Below are 14,915 nucleotides of genomic sequence, written 5' to 3'. Positions count from 1 at the left end.
TTAATTTAAATTTTTATTTTTACAGACTGCATTTTGATTCACTGTACATGAATGGGTTGTAATTTTCATTTCTGTGGTTGTACACAATGTAAATTTGCAACATTCATGTAATCATACATACACATAGGGTAATACTGTCTGTCTCATTCTACCATCTTTCCTTCCCCCACCCTCTCCCACCCCATTTTCTTCTACATCATCCAAAGTTCCTTCATTCTTCCCCCCGCCATCCCCCATTATGTATCGTCATCCACTTATTAGAGAAAACATTCAGTCTTTGGTTTTTGGGGGCTTGGCCTATTTCACTTAGCATGATATTCTCCAACTCCATCCATTTACCAGCAAATGCCATAATTTTATTCTTCTTTATGGCTGAGTAATATTTCATTGTATACATATACCACAGTTTCTTCATCTATTCATCAATTGAAGGGTATCCTGGTTGGTTCTACAATCCAGCTATTGTGAATAGAGAAGCTATGAACATTGATGTGCCTGCGTCGCTGTAGTATGTTTTTAAGTCCTTTGGGTATAAACCAGAGAATGGGATAGCTGTGTCAAATGGTGGGTCACACACCCAATTTAAATAATGGTTAGGACGGGCACACTGTACTCCCAGCGGCTCAGGAGACTGAAACAGGAGGATCATAAGTTCAAAGCCAGTCTCAGCAACTCAGTGAGACTCTGACTCTAAGTAAAATATAAAAAAGGACTGGGGATGTGGGTCAGTGGGTAAGCCCCACTGGGTTCAATCCCAGGTACCAATAATAATAATGTATTTTAACAGCATTTAAATTAGAGTTGGGTACACTGTTTTTATATCATCACAGATAAATATTTTTTAGAAAAAAATTATTATGGTAAAATTATTTTAATGATTTTTACATGTACAATTCTCAATCTCTTAAAGTTAATCAAAGCTATTACTTGTCATCAACATAATAGTTTCAGATATTACTTTATTTGTTACTTTATTAAAATTGCTGATACACATTTCAAAACACTAAAGGCAGCTATAACTCAGAATCATATACTTAGATCACAAGATTCCTATTATTTGAACAAAATCAAAGATAGTGATATTTACAATGTCTTGTCTCTTATCAATTAAAATACATTAAAACTAAAGGTAAAACTTAAGTTTTAACAATGATCTAGCAAGTCAAAGATTTCTTTTTCTAGGGTTGGGGTTGTGGCTCAGTAGTAGAGAGCTTGCATGTGTGAGGTACTGGGTTCTATCCTCAGCACTCCATAAAAAATACTAAATAAATAAAGTTATTGGGTCCATCTACAACTAAGATCTCTTTTTCTTTACTTTTTCTGGTGCTATGCTCTATCACTGAACTATACCCCTAGTCCTCTAAGATAAATTTAAATAGTTAGCAATAACAGTAACAAATCAGTTAATGACTATTCTATCCAAAGACATGTATTGCACATAGACATAAACCCACAGAATGGAAGAAAATATTTGCAAATTATGTATATAATAAGGAATTCTTTTACAACTCAACAATGAAAACAATCCAATTTTACAAATGGGCAACAAATACAAATAGACATTTCTCCAATGACATACAAATGAACAATAAACACATGAAAGATGCTACATGAAATTAGTGATTGGGAAAATAAAAATCAAAACCACAGTGAGCCAGGTGAGGTGGAAGGAGGACTACAAGTTCCAAGCCAGGCCTGGCAACTTAGTGAGACCTTGACTCAAAATTGAAAATAAACAAAAGGGGCTGGGAATACAGCTCAGTGCTAGAGCATCTCTAGGTTCAATTCCCAGTACAGTGGGTGTGTATACACACACACACACACACACACACACACACACACACACACACACAGACAGATATCACTTCATACCTACTAAGATGGCTTAAAAAAAAAAAAAAAAAAAAAAAAAAGGCAATACCAAGAGATGAGGAAGAGACACGTGAACCCTCATACAATGAAGTCACTCTGGAAAAGACATGTCAGTTCCTCAAAATGTTAGAGGTTGGAGATGTAGTTCAGCAGTGAAGCTCCTTAAGTGCTAGGATCTAGATTCACCCCAGCACACCAAAAAATAAATAAATGAACAAAGAATTAATGCATAAAACCCAGCAATTCCACTCCTAGGTAAATACTCAAAAAGAACTTAAAACATGACCACATAAACATTACATACAGAGGCTGGAGTTGTGGCTCAGTGGTCAAGCACTTGCCTAGCATGTGTGAGGCACTGGGTTTGATCCTCAGCACCACATATAAATAAAAATAAAATAAAGATTCATTGACAACTAAAAAAAAAATTTTTTTTAATTACATACAGAAATGCTCATAGCAACTTCCCGAACAGCCTGCACCACCTCCTCCCCAAAAAAGGAAACAATTATAATGCCCATCAAGGTCCACCCACGTCTGTAACATGTACCAGAGCCTCATTTCTAAAGGTAAATTCATTTACATATTGGCTTTTTCTTAAATTTTTTTTGTAGTTGTAGATGGACAGAATGCCTTTATTTTATTTGTTTATTTTTATGTGATGCTAAGGATGGAATCCAGTGCTTCACATGCTAGGAAAGCGCTCTGCCACTGAGCTGCAGCCCAGCCCTCATTTTACACATTATTTATCACATACCTGATAAGCACTCTATTTATCCATGTTCCTGGACTAGCAGGCCACTGTGATCCTCCCACCCTCCCCAGGAACTCAGGTTCTCCGTCATAGGATACATGGCATTGCTCTACACCACTGAGCTAGATCCCCAGCCCCAAATTACGTTTTATTATGAAAAACTACTGGTTTTAATTAGAAAAGATTAGAAAACTTGAAAACTGAAGATAAGCTTAATTCAACCAACAAAACTATTTTTATTGAAGACCATTTTTCTGAATTCATAGTGATTGCCTAGATTTCTGTACATGAAAATTTGATGCTTACAACTCTTGAGAAAGTACACCTATTTTCAGTAAGGCTCTAAATGATACATTTTTTTGGAATTATTACTTCAGTGAGGTACATATTATTTATACACACATATAAATGTGCTATTTTACAGCAATCTATTAAGAAGCCATTAAAGTAAAATTAGCTTTTAACAAAAAGGATAATCCTTAACTAACCTGTGAAAGATCAGCAAATTTGTTTTGTTTTGCCTGATACTAGTATTGAATCCAGGGACACTGTACTACTAAACTATATCCCCAGACCTTTTTATTTTTAGATAGGATCTTACTAAGTTACCCAGGTTGACCTGGAACTTGCTATCCTCCTGCTTCAGCCACCCAAATAGCTGGGATTACAAGTGTGCACTACTGTAAGGACTGGCCAATTTTGAAGAGAAAAAACTCCCAACGTTCTGTGATCACACAGAATGCTCAGACAACATTAACCATTTCTTAAAGCAACTGCAGTAAACAAAGAAATCAGACAAAGCAAGAAGGTGCAAGGCAAGTTGATCAAAAAGGGGAAGGTGCAGGTGCAGAAACAAAGCTGACGTGGCGGAAGTCAAGGACACCAACCACAAGTCAGCATAACTCCGCAGCGAAAAGGGTCCCTTGTACAAATGGAAAGAGCTCTTGGAAAGGGGCTTTCTACTTGTTTACCAGGACAATACTGACACTACAACTGCTAAAAGGAAATTAATCTCTATTCTTAATACCTATTTTTACTCAAATAGTAATTTTTTAAATTAAAATTTAGGAATACATCTAGGTTTTCACTGCACTTACGATTTATCCTTATTTCACAACACATTGCTTGGACAGAAGAAAATCAAGACAAATATGTGATCCTACCTTTTAAAAATATATATAAATTCCATATTCTTTTCATATCTCTCTCTACACACACACACACACACACACACACACACACACACACACACACACATTTAGGGGGAAAATACTGAGGACTGAGCCCAAGGGTGCTCTACCACTGAGCTATATCCCTGGTCCTTTTTATTTTTTGAGAAGGGGCCTCCCTAATTGCTGAGGCTCGCCCTTGAACTTGTGATCCTCCTGCCTCAGCTCCTCAGTCCTGGTGATTATAGGCATGCTCCTCCATCTCCAGTTCACTAGAAATATTTTTCTAAGATCTTGGACAACTACCTCTACTTCCAGTTAAGAAAATAAGGTTCTTCCTCATCACTCTTCTATCTTTGAGTCTTTGGCTTTTCTCAACTCAATTCCAATGTTGTTTATGAAACTAATAAATATACTTCTAAATAAACTTGGACAAAATTAACTTCATCAAATTAAAACTAAGTCACTAGATTCTATGCCGTGATGTTAATTATCATTAAATATTAAACCTCTCCAGTCAACATTTTAACCTGCCTAGTTTTATCTCTCAAACAAAAAGCTTTCTCTAAAAATGAAAAGTTTAAGAAGAAATTCTCTCAAAATCATTTTAAAACAAATTTCAAATAAATTCAACATAAAGGAAATTAAATGTCACAACCCCGAGATTCAAAGCTGTAATCAAAGTTCCTTTCGTATACCTTCTCTTTAGAATGACAAAACAAACTTATGCTGAAAAGGACTGATCTGTGTAAAAAAAAAAAAAATTTCTAAACCAACTCTGGAAAAGCATTACTTCATAATAAGGTAGAAGGGACATATAAGAACAAGTCCTTACATGCCTTTGATTAGTGTAACAAAACACATTTATCATTTTTTAAATTAAGGGATATCCATGCAAGGTGGCACACACCTATAATCCCAAGAGACTCAGGAGGCTGAGACAAAAGAGGATGCTAAAAGTTCAAAGGCACACTGGGCAATTCAGCAAAAACCCTGTCTCAAAATAAGTGGTAGAGCAGTTGCCTGGCATATGTGAAGCCCTGGGGTCAATACCTAATGCTGCAAAACAATAATAATAATATAATAATAATAAAAGTTATACAAACTCTGGCATACTGGGGCTTATATCAATGAACAGATGTGTTTTGGAGTAGTGAGGACTGAACCCAGGCCCTCATGCACTCCCCAGCTCCTTTTTAAATTTTATTTTTAGCCAGGGTCTTGGGAAATTGCTCAGGCTGGCCTCGAACTTGAGATCCTCCTGCCTCGGCCTCTTGAGTAGCGAAGATTGCAGGTGAGCTCCACCATGCACAGCTGGAACAGGGTATCGTGATTACTTAAGGAAGCCAGTAACAGTGAAGATGAGAAGGAAAAAAAAATCACCAATAAAGTTTGCAGAGGTAGGGTCAGGGCAATATTTTGCTGACATACCACACAAAGTGAGGGCTGACACCCAAATACTTGGAAAAATGACTCCTAGTATTATTCCTAAGAAATGAACTCACTCTCTGAGCCTAGAGGAACAGGCCTGTAAATCTGGCAGCTCTAGAGTATAAGGAAGACAGAAAATTCAAAGCCAGCCTCAGCAACCTAGTGAGGCTCTAAACAACTCAGCAAGATCCTGTCTCAAAAAATAAAAAAGGGCAAACTCTATCTCTGTCATTACCACCTCTCCCATGACTCATGTATGATAAAGCTCAGACTGATCCAGTGATTAAGCTCATACCCCACAGGGAGTTAGTGATCCAAGTAAAACCAAAACTACAATTTTAAGAATGAGGTGGTCCCAAACCTGCTTTAAAATGGCAATAGCAGCAAGTTGTCTCCTATGGGGGGAAAAAAAGAGGGGGGCAAAAACAGGCAGATCATTTTCAGTCCCACCTTCCCTTCCCTGCCTTGCCCTCCTCCCATGTTGGTTTCCAAGGAAGAAGAGTAGTTGAGAAGGAAGGAGGACATGCAGAGACAACAGAGGCAATGTCACCAGAGGCAGAAGAAGGGGAAGCAGTAGTTAGGATATTACTCACATGGAACATGTAACTGAGCAAATAAGTAAATCATGAATAATGGAAATCAGGTTTCTTGTCTGAGAAGGAATTTATAAATATGAAAATGGGAGGTTAGAAAAATACTCATGTATTAGAACATTTGTGAGCCCACAGTTTTAAAATATGACATAGAGGCATGTTCATGTGTATATAGACACGGACACCAAGACACACACCTCAGCTCTGCAGCAATGGCCAAAACCAAAGCGCTCAGATTTTGGTTTCTAAATAATTAATAATTAAACTAAAAGGGACCAGGGCTTCTTGAAGAAATGTCTGATTCAGAACAGGGACAGAGAAAGTACAAAATAAGCCTTTGTTGAGTCAGAAATCAGTTTCAACAGAATGATGGAAACACAGTAGCTATTTATTTATTTATTGGGAGGAGAGGGGGGCTCCTCACTATGTTGCCCTGGCTGGCCTGAAAACTGCAACTCCTGGGTTCAAGTGATCATCCTGCCTCAGCCTCCCAAGAACCTGGGACTACAGGTGCTACCACCAAGCTCAACTACAGTAGCTAGTAAAGGCTCTCCTGTGGAGTCAAATTCAGATGATCTGGGCATCAAAGCAAATAAGCACTTAGCCGGGTGCAGTGACCCAGGTCTGTCATACCAGCAACCCAGGAGAATGGGACAGGAGGATTGCAAACTAGAGACCAGTCTCAGCAACTAAGCAAGATCCTATCTCAAAATAAAATTAAGGTCTGGGGATATAGCTCAGTTGGTACAGTGCTTGTCTCGCAAGCATGAGGCCCTGGGTTCAATCCCCAGCACCGCAAAAAAATAAAAAATAAAATTAAATTAAATTAAATTAAAAGGACTAGAGGTATGACTCAGTGGTAGAGGGCATCTGGGTTCAATCACCAGTACCACCAAAATGGGGGGAAAAAGGGGGACAGGGGAGTGGGCAGTAACAAAGCAAATGTGACTTTTATGTTAACAATTGGGGAGGAGAGCTGGGAATTTTTTGTCCTGTTCCTAAACTAACTTTCTAATTTTCTTTTCTTTTGTAATAAAACAGAAAGAAGAAAAGTAAACCTGGTTCTCATTCTGATGTATCAAATGTCATCTTCTCGGAGACGAGATCATCTTTTCATCCCAACTCTCATGGAACTTTCTCTCCCCTTGCTTTGTTTGTCCCCACAGGTCATATGCTGATGGTTGCTGGGCTGAACCATAGGTACTTGGGATTCATGTACTATTTTGGTTCTCCCCTCCAAGTACTGTGGATTGAACCCAGGAGTGCTTTACCACTGAGCTACACCCCCAGCCCTTTTTATTTTGAGACAGTCTTGCTAAGTTGCTTTACTATTTGATCTACTTCTGCATACATTCAAATTCTACAAGTCAGAATTTTTAAAACACATTTGAAGTACAAATTAGTGATACCGTAATATACATACACAAACACGCACTCTATGCATGCATTAAATAAAAGCATATAGCACCAGATCTCATATTACGATAATTTTTCCAAGTTGTGATGAGGATAAATAATGACGCACAGGGTGCGGTGGTGCTTGCCTATAACTACCTACCATGTTGGTTGCCTGAGAAGGGATTTACAAACATGAAAATGTAGAGGTTAGAAAAAAATTCTCATGCATTGGTACATATGTGAACACACAGTTTTAAAATATTTGACATCTGTAAACCAACTACCATGCTGTTGTTCTTCCCTGCACCACATTTGAAGGAAACACTAAATGTCAATAAGAGGTAAATAAATAAAGATATGATATTTTCCCACTCAAGTTTAGTGCTTCCTCCTGAATTCTTATAAGTGGTAACAGTCTCCACTGAAGACTCGAACATTCTTTTGATATAATAAAGTAATAAAGTGTTCTTTTATCTTCATTCTTTTAATCCAAGGTAACTTTTAAATAACCTTGAATGCAAAAGAGCCTTTACTGAAGATAGCATAATTTTAAAAAATGAATGGGCGAATCAAAAAAATGTCTGCTACCTACCAATTTATTGATTTATGAATTATAGAATCCCATCAGGCATGGTGGCACACCTGTAATCCTAGCTACTTGAGAGCCTGAAGCAAGAGGGTCACAAGTTCAAGGCCTGCCTGGGCAAGTAAGCAAGACGCTGATTGGAAACAAAAAATAAAAAGGGCTGGGGATGTAGCTCAGTGGCAAAGTGCCCCTGGGTTCAATTCCCAGCACTGCAAAAAACAAACAAACAAACATTTTTAGAGACAAGTCATGCATGTCAAATGCATTTTTACAAAATACATAATGTTCTGAAGAAGAATATGTGTATGTTTTTAAATCAAAGGAATAATATAAGATCACTGTCAAAAAACTGCTGAGTCAAATAATTTTAAGAATCAAAGAAACCATAAATGAATTACATTGAAAGAAGTACATATACTACGTGTAAACATGGTAAGAACTTAAAGGTCAATACAAAGTATAATTGGAGAAATTTCAGTTTGTCAATGTTCTCAGAAACTAATATAAGGAAACAAAGGAAGTTAGACTAAGTCTAGTATTGGGTACACAGGTGAAGAAAGAGTGTTTTCTGTTTGAATTTCCGACACATATTCCAAAGCTGTAAAGATGTGAGCAGTTTCTTATGTAATAGAAATTCTTAAACATACTAGAGATCTATTCATTTCTATACTCAAAATTAAATCCTAAGTAATTACATCCAAAGATTCACTAAATTTAAGTTAGGACTTTATACAGCTATTTCACTGTGGTTTTTTTAGAACACGTGATATTTTCAACTTGGCAGACAGGGACCCATGTATGGGTACAATCTGAATACTGGAATGCTTTATACCAAGAACATCTCTTCTTCATTGGAAAGCATATTTCCACATACTAAAAACCAGCTAGATATCACTCAAAAATTACATGGGTTCTAATGAAATAATTAACATTTGGTTTCCACATGTTTTTTTTAAATTTAAGCAACAACGCTGGATAGGAGTAGAGCACTTGCTTAGTATGCACATGGCCCCAGGTTCCATCCCTATCACTGCCAAAACAAAAAGTAAAGAAACAACCCTTTAAATTAAGAAGAAAATGACTTGAAAGACCATTTGGAAAAGGCTTCACTCACATCACCACTATCTTTATAACTTCTGTGTAAATCTTCCCAAAGTATTAGTGTTCACAGAATTAAAAATGTCTCATAATTCAAGCCTGAAATATTTTATAAACATACCAAACAACGCAACCCAAGCAACCAAGTTTTTACAACCAAGAATTTACAACAAAGGTATCTGGAAAAAATTACCCATACACAAGTTGAATGCCATCACTCTTTCTTGCAATGAGGCCTAAACTGTCTTCCAATGTTGCTTTTTTTTTTTTATACTGGGAATTGAATCCAGAGGTGCTTTACCTCTGAGTTATATCTTTTTTTTTTTTTTTTTTTTTTTTTTTTTTTTTTTTTTGAGACAGGGTTTGCTAAGTTGCTTGAGACCTTGCTGAACTGATGAGGTCGACATTAAAATTGGGATACTCCTGCCTCAGGTTCCTGAGCTGTGATTAACAGGCCAGCACCAAGGCATTCAGCATAACTGATTTTTTTGTGCTATTTTTAAAATACGCAAAAGCCTATCATGAAAACAGATATTCAAAATATTCAAAATCAGAGGTCGTTTCATAGAAACCATATGGTGTTGAATGCAGCAATGATGTAGGCTATTATAAGTAAAATTTGTTTAAGTCTAAAAATATCTCTAGTTATAAAGGACAAGGAAACTCTTCCTTATTATTCTACATTGTGTCCAAAAAGTAAAGATATTTAAATAAATGTAACATTTATTCCAACTATTTAAACTCAGGAAAAATCATTGTGATAAAACTCTTTTCCCCCTCTTGATCCCAGGGATGCTCTACTACTGGGCTTAGTCCCCAGACCCCCCACCTTTTTTTTTTTTTTTTTGGAGACAGGACCTCAAACTTCCTCTGGAGTGAGGGACTACAGGCATGCACTACAGTACCCAGCATGATAAAACATTAAAATTGCCAAAAGCAAAGCATATTTAAATGGGTCTCACTCTTGACAAAATTTCATGGGTAGATTTACCTCAGTCAACCTTTGCATGACATTTAACTTATGTGTAAAACTAGGGGTGGGGGTGTTGGAAAGAACCTAATCTGAAAATAAGGCACAAAAAATCTTTAGATCTTTAAAGGATCCTACTCCTTTGTTCATTCTAATTCAAGGATGGCCTTTGCACACACCTCTCTCTTACAACTAAAAGACAGCAACCAATTGTTGTGTGATTCCTCCCTTCCCCCTTCAACCCAGCTAACATACAAAGGAAAGGGCTTTCTCCATTGTGCCCCTGTAATGAATCTTTGTTAACTAAAACCGATTCAGAAATAGTCCTCCCTCGCTTAATTTTTTTAAATTCAGCAAATGGAAAGCTGTAAAAAGAATGAGCACAAAAGATTTATTATTATGCATGAAGGTAAAGCCAAATTTTGAAAATTGCTCTTTTATTTTTTACAGACTGCATTTTGATTCACTGTACACAAATGGGGTGAAAATTGCTCTTATGTTTTAAGGGTTTGGTCTTTCTTTGGCACAGAGGGAAAAAAGCCAATCCAGTATCCTTCCACCCATCTATTGTCCACCAAAAACACTGATCAAAATAAAAAATGGAAAAAAAAAAAAAAATGACGACCCCCCTTTTTAAATGTGTCTAAACTGTCCTGTCTCCACAACTGTTTGGTTTATTAGGGGGTGGGTGGGTGTGGGTGTGTGTGTGTGTGTGTGTGTGTGTGTGTGTGTGTGTGTGTGTGTGTGTTTAATCCAAATACTTAAATGGCAAAAGCCTAGTCACTGTTAAAGAGAACATTCATCTTGAAAACCTTTTATATAATGTATTCCCAGTGTACACCTCTTAATCCTGTAAAACAGTTATTAGTTAATGTTGCAATCAGCTAGGGAAAAGGGTAGAAGCAGGCACTTAAGCTTCAGTTTTTGTGGCTTATTTTTTGGGGGGGGTGGGGGCGTTTTCTTTTCTGTGGTACTGGGGACCTAACCCAGAACGTCACACATGCTAGGCAAGTGCACTAACACTGAGCTAACCCAAGATTAGTTTAACGTAGGTATTGTTGGGTTTTCTCATTAGGATTTCTACGGAGCGCCAGAGGTGAACATCATTAAGTTTCCTTGCAGAGCCAGCACTCTGGTATTTCGTTTTCCCTCCCAGTAGCAATCACACGTTTTACAAAACATATTCTACAAGAGATAAAAGGCTGGTCCCTTTAGCTCCACAGCTGGATCGGTGAGAAGATTTCTCGTAAGCGCAGAAAGATAAACAAGAAACCAGAAATAGAGATTACCTGTTTTGGGGGCGGGAGGTATGAGAACCGGGAATTCCAGGGTCAAGGGTGAAGGGGTGATTCGTCTCTTACATACCTTTTTAGACTCCCTGAACCCACTAAAAAGTACTGCCCATTCAAATGAAATAAACCCATTTAAAATTTTAAAAAGTCGCCTTTAAAATAAAGGCGATTCAGAGACGCGTTCAGCTTAATTCTAAAATAAACCCTGCTTCTGTCGTAGCATCCGCTCTCGGTGTACAATGGGCAAGCCCTTCCTCGGCGCGCGCGAGCCAGGCGCACGGCGGGGCGGCCCCGCACGCCGCTCCCCCGCGCCCGCGTCCTCGCCGCCTCCCTCCGTGCATCCTGCGATCGGCGCTGCCGATTCCCACAGAAGTGGGTCCCGGCCGCCATTTTAGAAAGTCATTCACAGGAGCCGGACCGCAGCCATCCACTCAGAGCCTGCAGAACTGCCCTGGACTCCTTCCTCGGGGCTCGCCCCAGCCCCTCACATCTTGCAGAGGGTCAGACTCCCCGCCAGAGGCACGCAATGCCTCTGAACTCTGCCTAACACAAAATGACACGTCGGGCCCCTGACCGGGAGCAGAGCGAATGCTGCAGTGCACGTGTCTGCACGTCGGTGCCTATGAATTTCCCATGCAGGGGCCTTCAGAGAGAGCGCACCAGGAGATTAAGGGGAGCACAGCTCGCGGGTTTTCCACTCCCATCATCCGCACCTAGATTTTTTTTCCACCAAAACACTGACGATAACGGAGGCGGGGGCGGGTAAGGGGTGGAGCAGCAGCAGGAAAGTTCCCATCTGCTACCCGCTCCAGCCCGCAGGCTCCCTCACCGCGGGGCACGGAGGCGAGTTTCTGCTCCCGACCCCCCTGGCCGGTTTCTCAGGCACAGCGTAGTAAACACCGGGAGTCCCGGGGAGCGCACCTCCCCCAGGCCTGCGAGCTCCGCTTAGCAGGTTATGAATGGCCTCTGTGTGCCCGGCTCCTTTTCACACGCGGACGCGCGCACACGCGCGCCCCAGCGGCGATTTGATGCCCCGGTAACAGTAACCGCCAACACAATCAATGGCCCTCCATCTAAAAGAGGAGCTCTGCGGCCGCTGCTTCCATTTCCTCATCCAAGCGGCTCCGGAACGAGCGACGCAACCTATTTTTCCCATGGTGACTCACTCACTAATCAGGACGCCCCACAATTTCCCTCACTCACTAGATAGTAGGAGGAATCGAGAGTGAACCAAACTTGGAACCTTTCGGGGTCGCGAACACCGGTAGCAACAGTCGTTTCCTAGGACGACGCAGACCGGCAGGGTCCTCGGCGCGCGCCAGGTCCGAGCGCAGCGTCCTTTTCAGGAGCATCCCACCCGAGGCCTCCCACACTGAGGGGACACACGCACTCCACAAAGAAAACAAGCGCCGGCGCCGCTGCAGAGTAAGGTGCGTCCGGAGCAGCGTGCACCCCCCGTCTCCAGGCAGAATGCGTTCGCGGAGCGTGGAACCATCACGCCTGACCTGAAGGGCGTGCGGCTTCGAGCCCCTTGGCCAGCGAATTCGGGGTGGAGACAGGACTCTGGAAAGGCCGCCGGGTCACAAGGCCGAGGCGGCGCGGGAGGTGCCCGCCGAGCCTTGCCCGCGGCGCTCGGCCGCTGGGTCCGCCACCCCAGGTGCCCAAGAGGCTCGGCGACTCAACTTCGGACGGCCTCCGGCGCCGAGCCCGCAAAATGCGAACCCCGGCCCCTCCGCCGGTTTCCAGTCGCAAGCCTTCCGAGGAGGTCCCCGCGGTACCACCGGGACTGCGGCTTCCGCGCAGCCCGCCCTCTCCAACTCAGACATCTCGAGCGCGAGGAGCGGGAGTTGCTGCGGGACGCGGGGCGCCGCGGCGGTCGGGCGGCCTCGGGTTCCCGCCGGGCCGCGGCCACTCGCAGCCCTGAGCCGGGCGCAAGGACGCGACCCTGCGGGCGAGCTCGCCGGAGCGCCGCTCCTCCGCGGACGCGAGGGCACCGGCCTGCTCCCCTCGGCGGGGAGGCAGCGGCCCCGCTCCGCCGAGGCCCGAGGCCCAACGCCGCCAAGGGGCCGAGCGGCCGGGGGCAGCGCGCGCTGCCCGCACCCGCCGCGGGTCTGGCCGGGGTCCTGCTCACCAGTTCCGCGCACGGGGAGGGGCCGGCAACGGGCCGGGCGGGCAGCGGCGCCCGAGGAGCGAGCGCGGCCCGGGGCCTCGTGTCACTCACCGTTTGAAATGCTCGATGATCTTCTCCTCCCGCACGTTCTCCGGTAAGTTGCCCACCCAGAGGTGCCTGGTTTCCCGGACCATGCTGGGCGGCGTGCCGGCGACCGCGGTGGCTGGCTCCCCCTCGCCGGCTTCGTACGAGGCCGTCAGCGCCGGGAGGCGGGCGCCGGGGCGGCGGCGGCGGCGGCTGCGGCGGTGGCGTCGGCAGCGGCGGCGGCTCCTCCGGCTCCCCCGGGTGCAGAGACCATCCCTCTCCCCCAGGTTCTGACTCTCGGGCCTCGCAGCTCCGCTCTGCCGCCACCACACACCCGAAGCCGACCCTCGCGCTCCGGCGGCGCATGCGCGCGGGCGGCGGCGGGCGGGGGGGGCGGGAGGAGGGGCGAGCGGGACCCGGGCGGCAGCGACTACGACGGAGCTGGCGCTGTGGCGGCCGGACGCTTCCCACCGGCGCGCGCGGCCCGCCTCCCGCCGCCTGGCCGCCGCCCCCTCGCCGCGGGCGCGCGCGCGTCCGCCCGCCCGCGGAGGCCGGGACGCCGAGTTCCTCCCAGCCTGCGCGCAGGCGCGCGGCGCCGGGCGGGGGAGGGCGGGACGCGGCGCCGGGAGCCACGCTCGCGCGCGGGCCCCGGGAGGCGGCGGGCTCGGGAAGGCGAGGAGGGGGCTCCGAGCCGAGGCGGTGCGGGAAGCGGCGGCCGGGTCCCCGCCTGCTTGGGAAAGTGGTCGGAACTCGCCGCCCTTCCCACCGCCGGCTGCGCGGTGACGGCCGCGGAGCCCGGCCCTCGCGGAACCCGGCTGGAGCGAGGCCGCTTCTCACCCCGCACCTCGCCACACCCTCGCCGGCGAGCCGAGGCTGCCCGAGGCGGCGTGCGGGCCGTCGGCGCCGGCTTAGCAGAGGAGTGGACCTCCCGCCTTGTCGGGGCTGTGGGCTTTTGAGACCTGCAGCTGGACTTCTATTTAAAAAAGGCCGGATGACAGGAACCTCGGAACACCCCCGAGTTAGGGCAGCTGTGCGGGAAATCCGAGTTGATCAGAACAGCGACAGAAGGATGGTGCTTCAGATACAAAACAAATTTTAAATACTTGCTCTCACTGCCTCAAGTACTAGACGACAGCTGGGCACGGTGGCGCACGCCTGTAACCCCAGTGACTCAGGAGGCTGAAGCAGGAGGATGGCGACTTCGAGGCCAGCCTCAGCATCTTGGCAACTTAGCGAGACCTTGCCTCAAAAAAAGAGAGAGAGAGAGAGAGAGAAAGAAAACTGGGGATGTGGCTCCGTGGAAGAGCGCCCCTGGGCTCAACCCCCAGCAACAACAAAAATAAATGAAAAATTTTAAAAATGCAAGCCAACTTACCTCAAGTTCTACACTATTTTGAATTAGAAAATATTGTCACTAAAACCAACTGTACTAGTATCTGGAATCACTTATGCATAATATTTTCTCTTGTTCCATAGAGGGTGAAGGGCCAAATTGGTTTTGTTTTTTATTTGCTTGTCATATATCCTGGATTTCCTAATGAGTAACTAGGAGTTTAAA

General features: G+C 44.3%; 1 protein-coding gene across 1 annotated transcript in view; it reads right to left on the bottom strand.

Moving 5' to 3' along the window:
- SPEN (spen family transcriptional repressor) overlaps positions 1-13,813 on the bottom strand; it is a 78,750-nt gene extending 64,937 nt beyond the window's left edge. Inside the window, exon 1 of the mRNA XM_079152791.1 lies at positions 13,385-13,813. Within this exon, the coding sequence (XP_079008917.1) occupies positions 13,385-13,467 (83 nt within the window). The 5' untranslated portion in view covers positions 13,468-13,813. The remainder of the gene's footprint in view (positions 1-13,384) is intronic.
- Positions 13,814-14,915: the final 1,102 nt, after the last annotated feature.

The sequence above is a fragment of the Sciurus vulgaris genome (genome assembly GCF_902686455.1).
Source record: "Sciurus vulgaris genome assembly, chromosome: 1".
Lineage (NCBI taxonomy): Eukaryota > Metazoa > Chordata > Mammalia > Rodentia > Sciuridae > Sciurus > Sciurus vulgaris.
The sequence above is the reverse complement of the archived record's forward strand: the minus strand, read 5'-3'. Positions and strand labels throughout refer to the sequence as shown.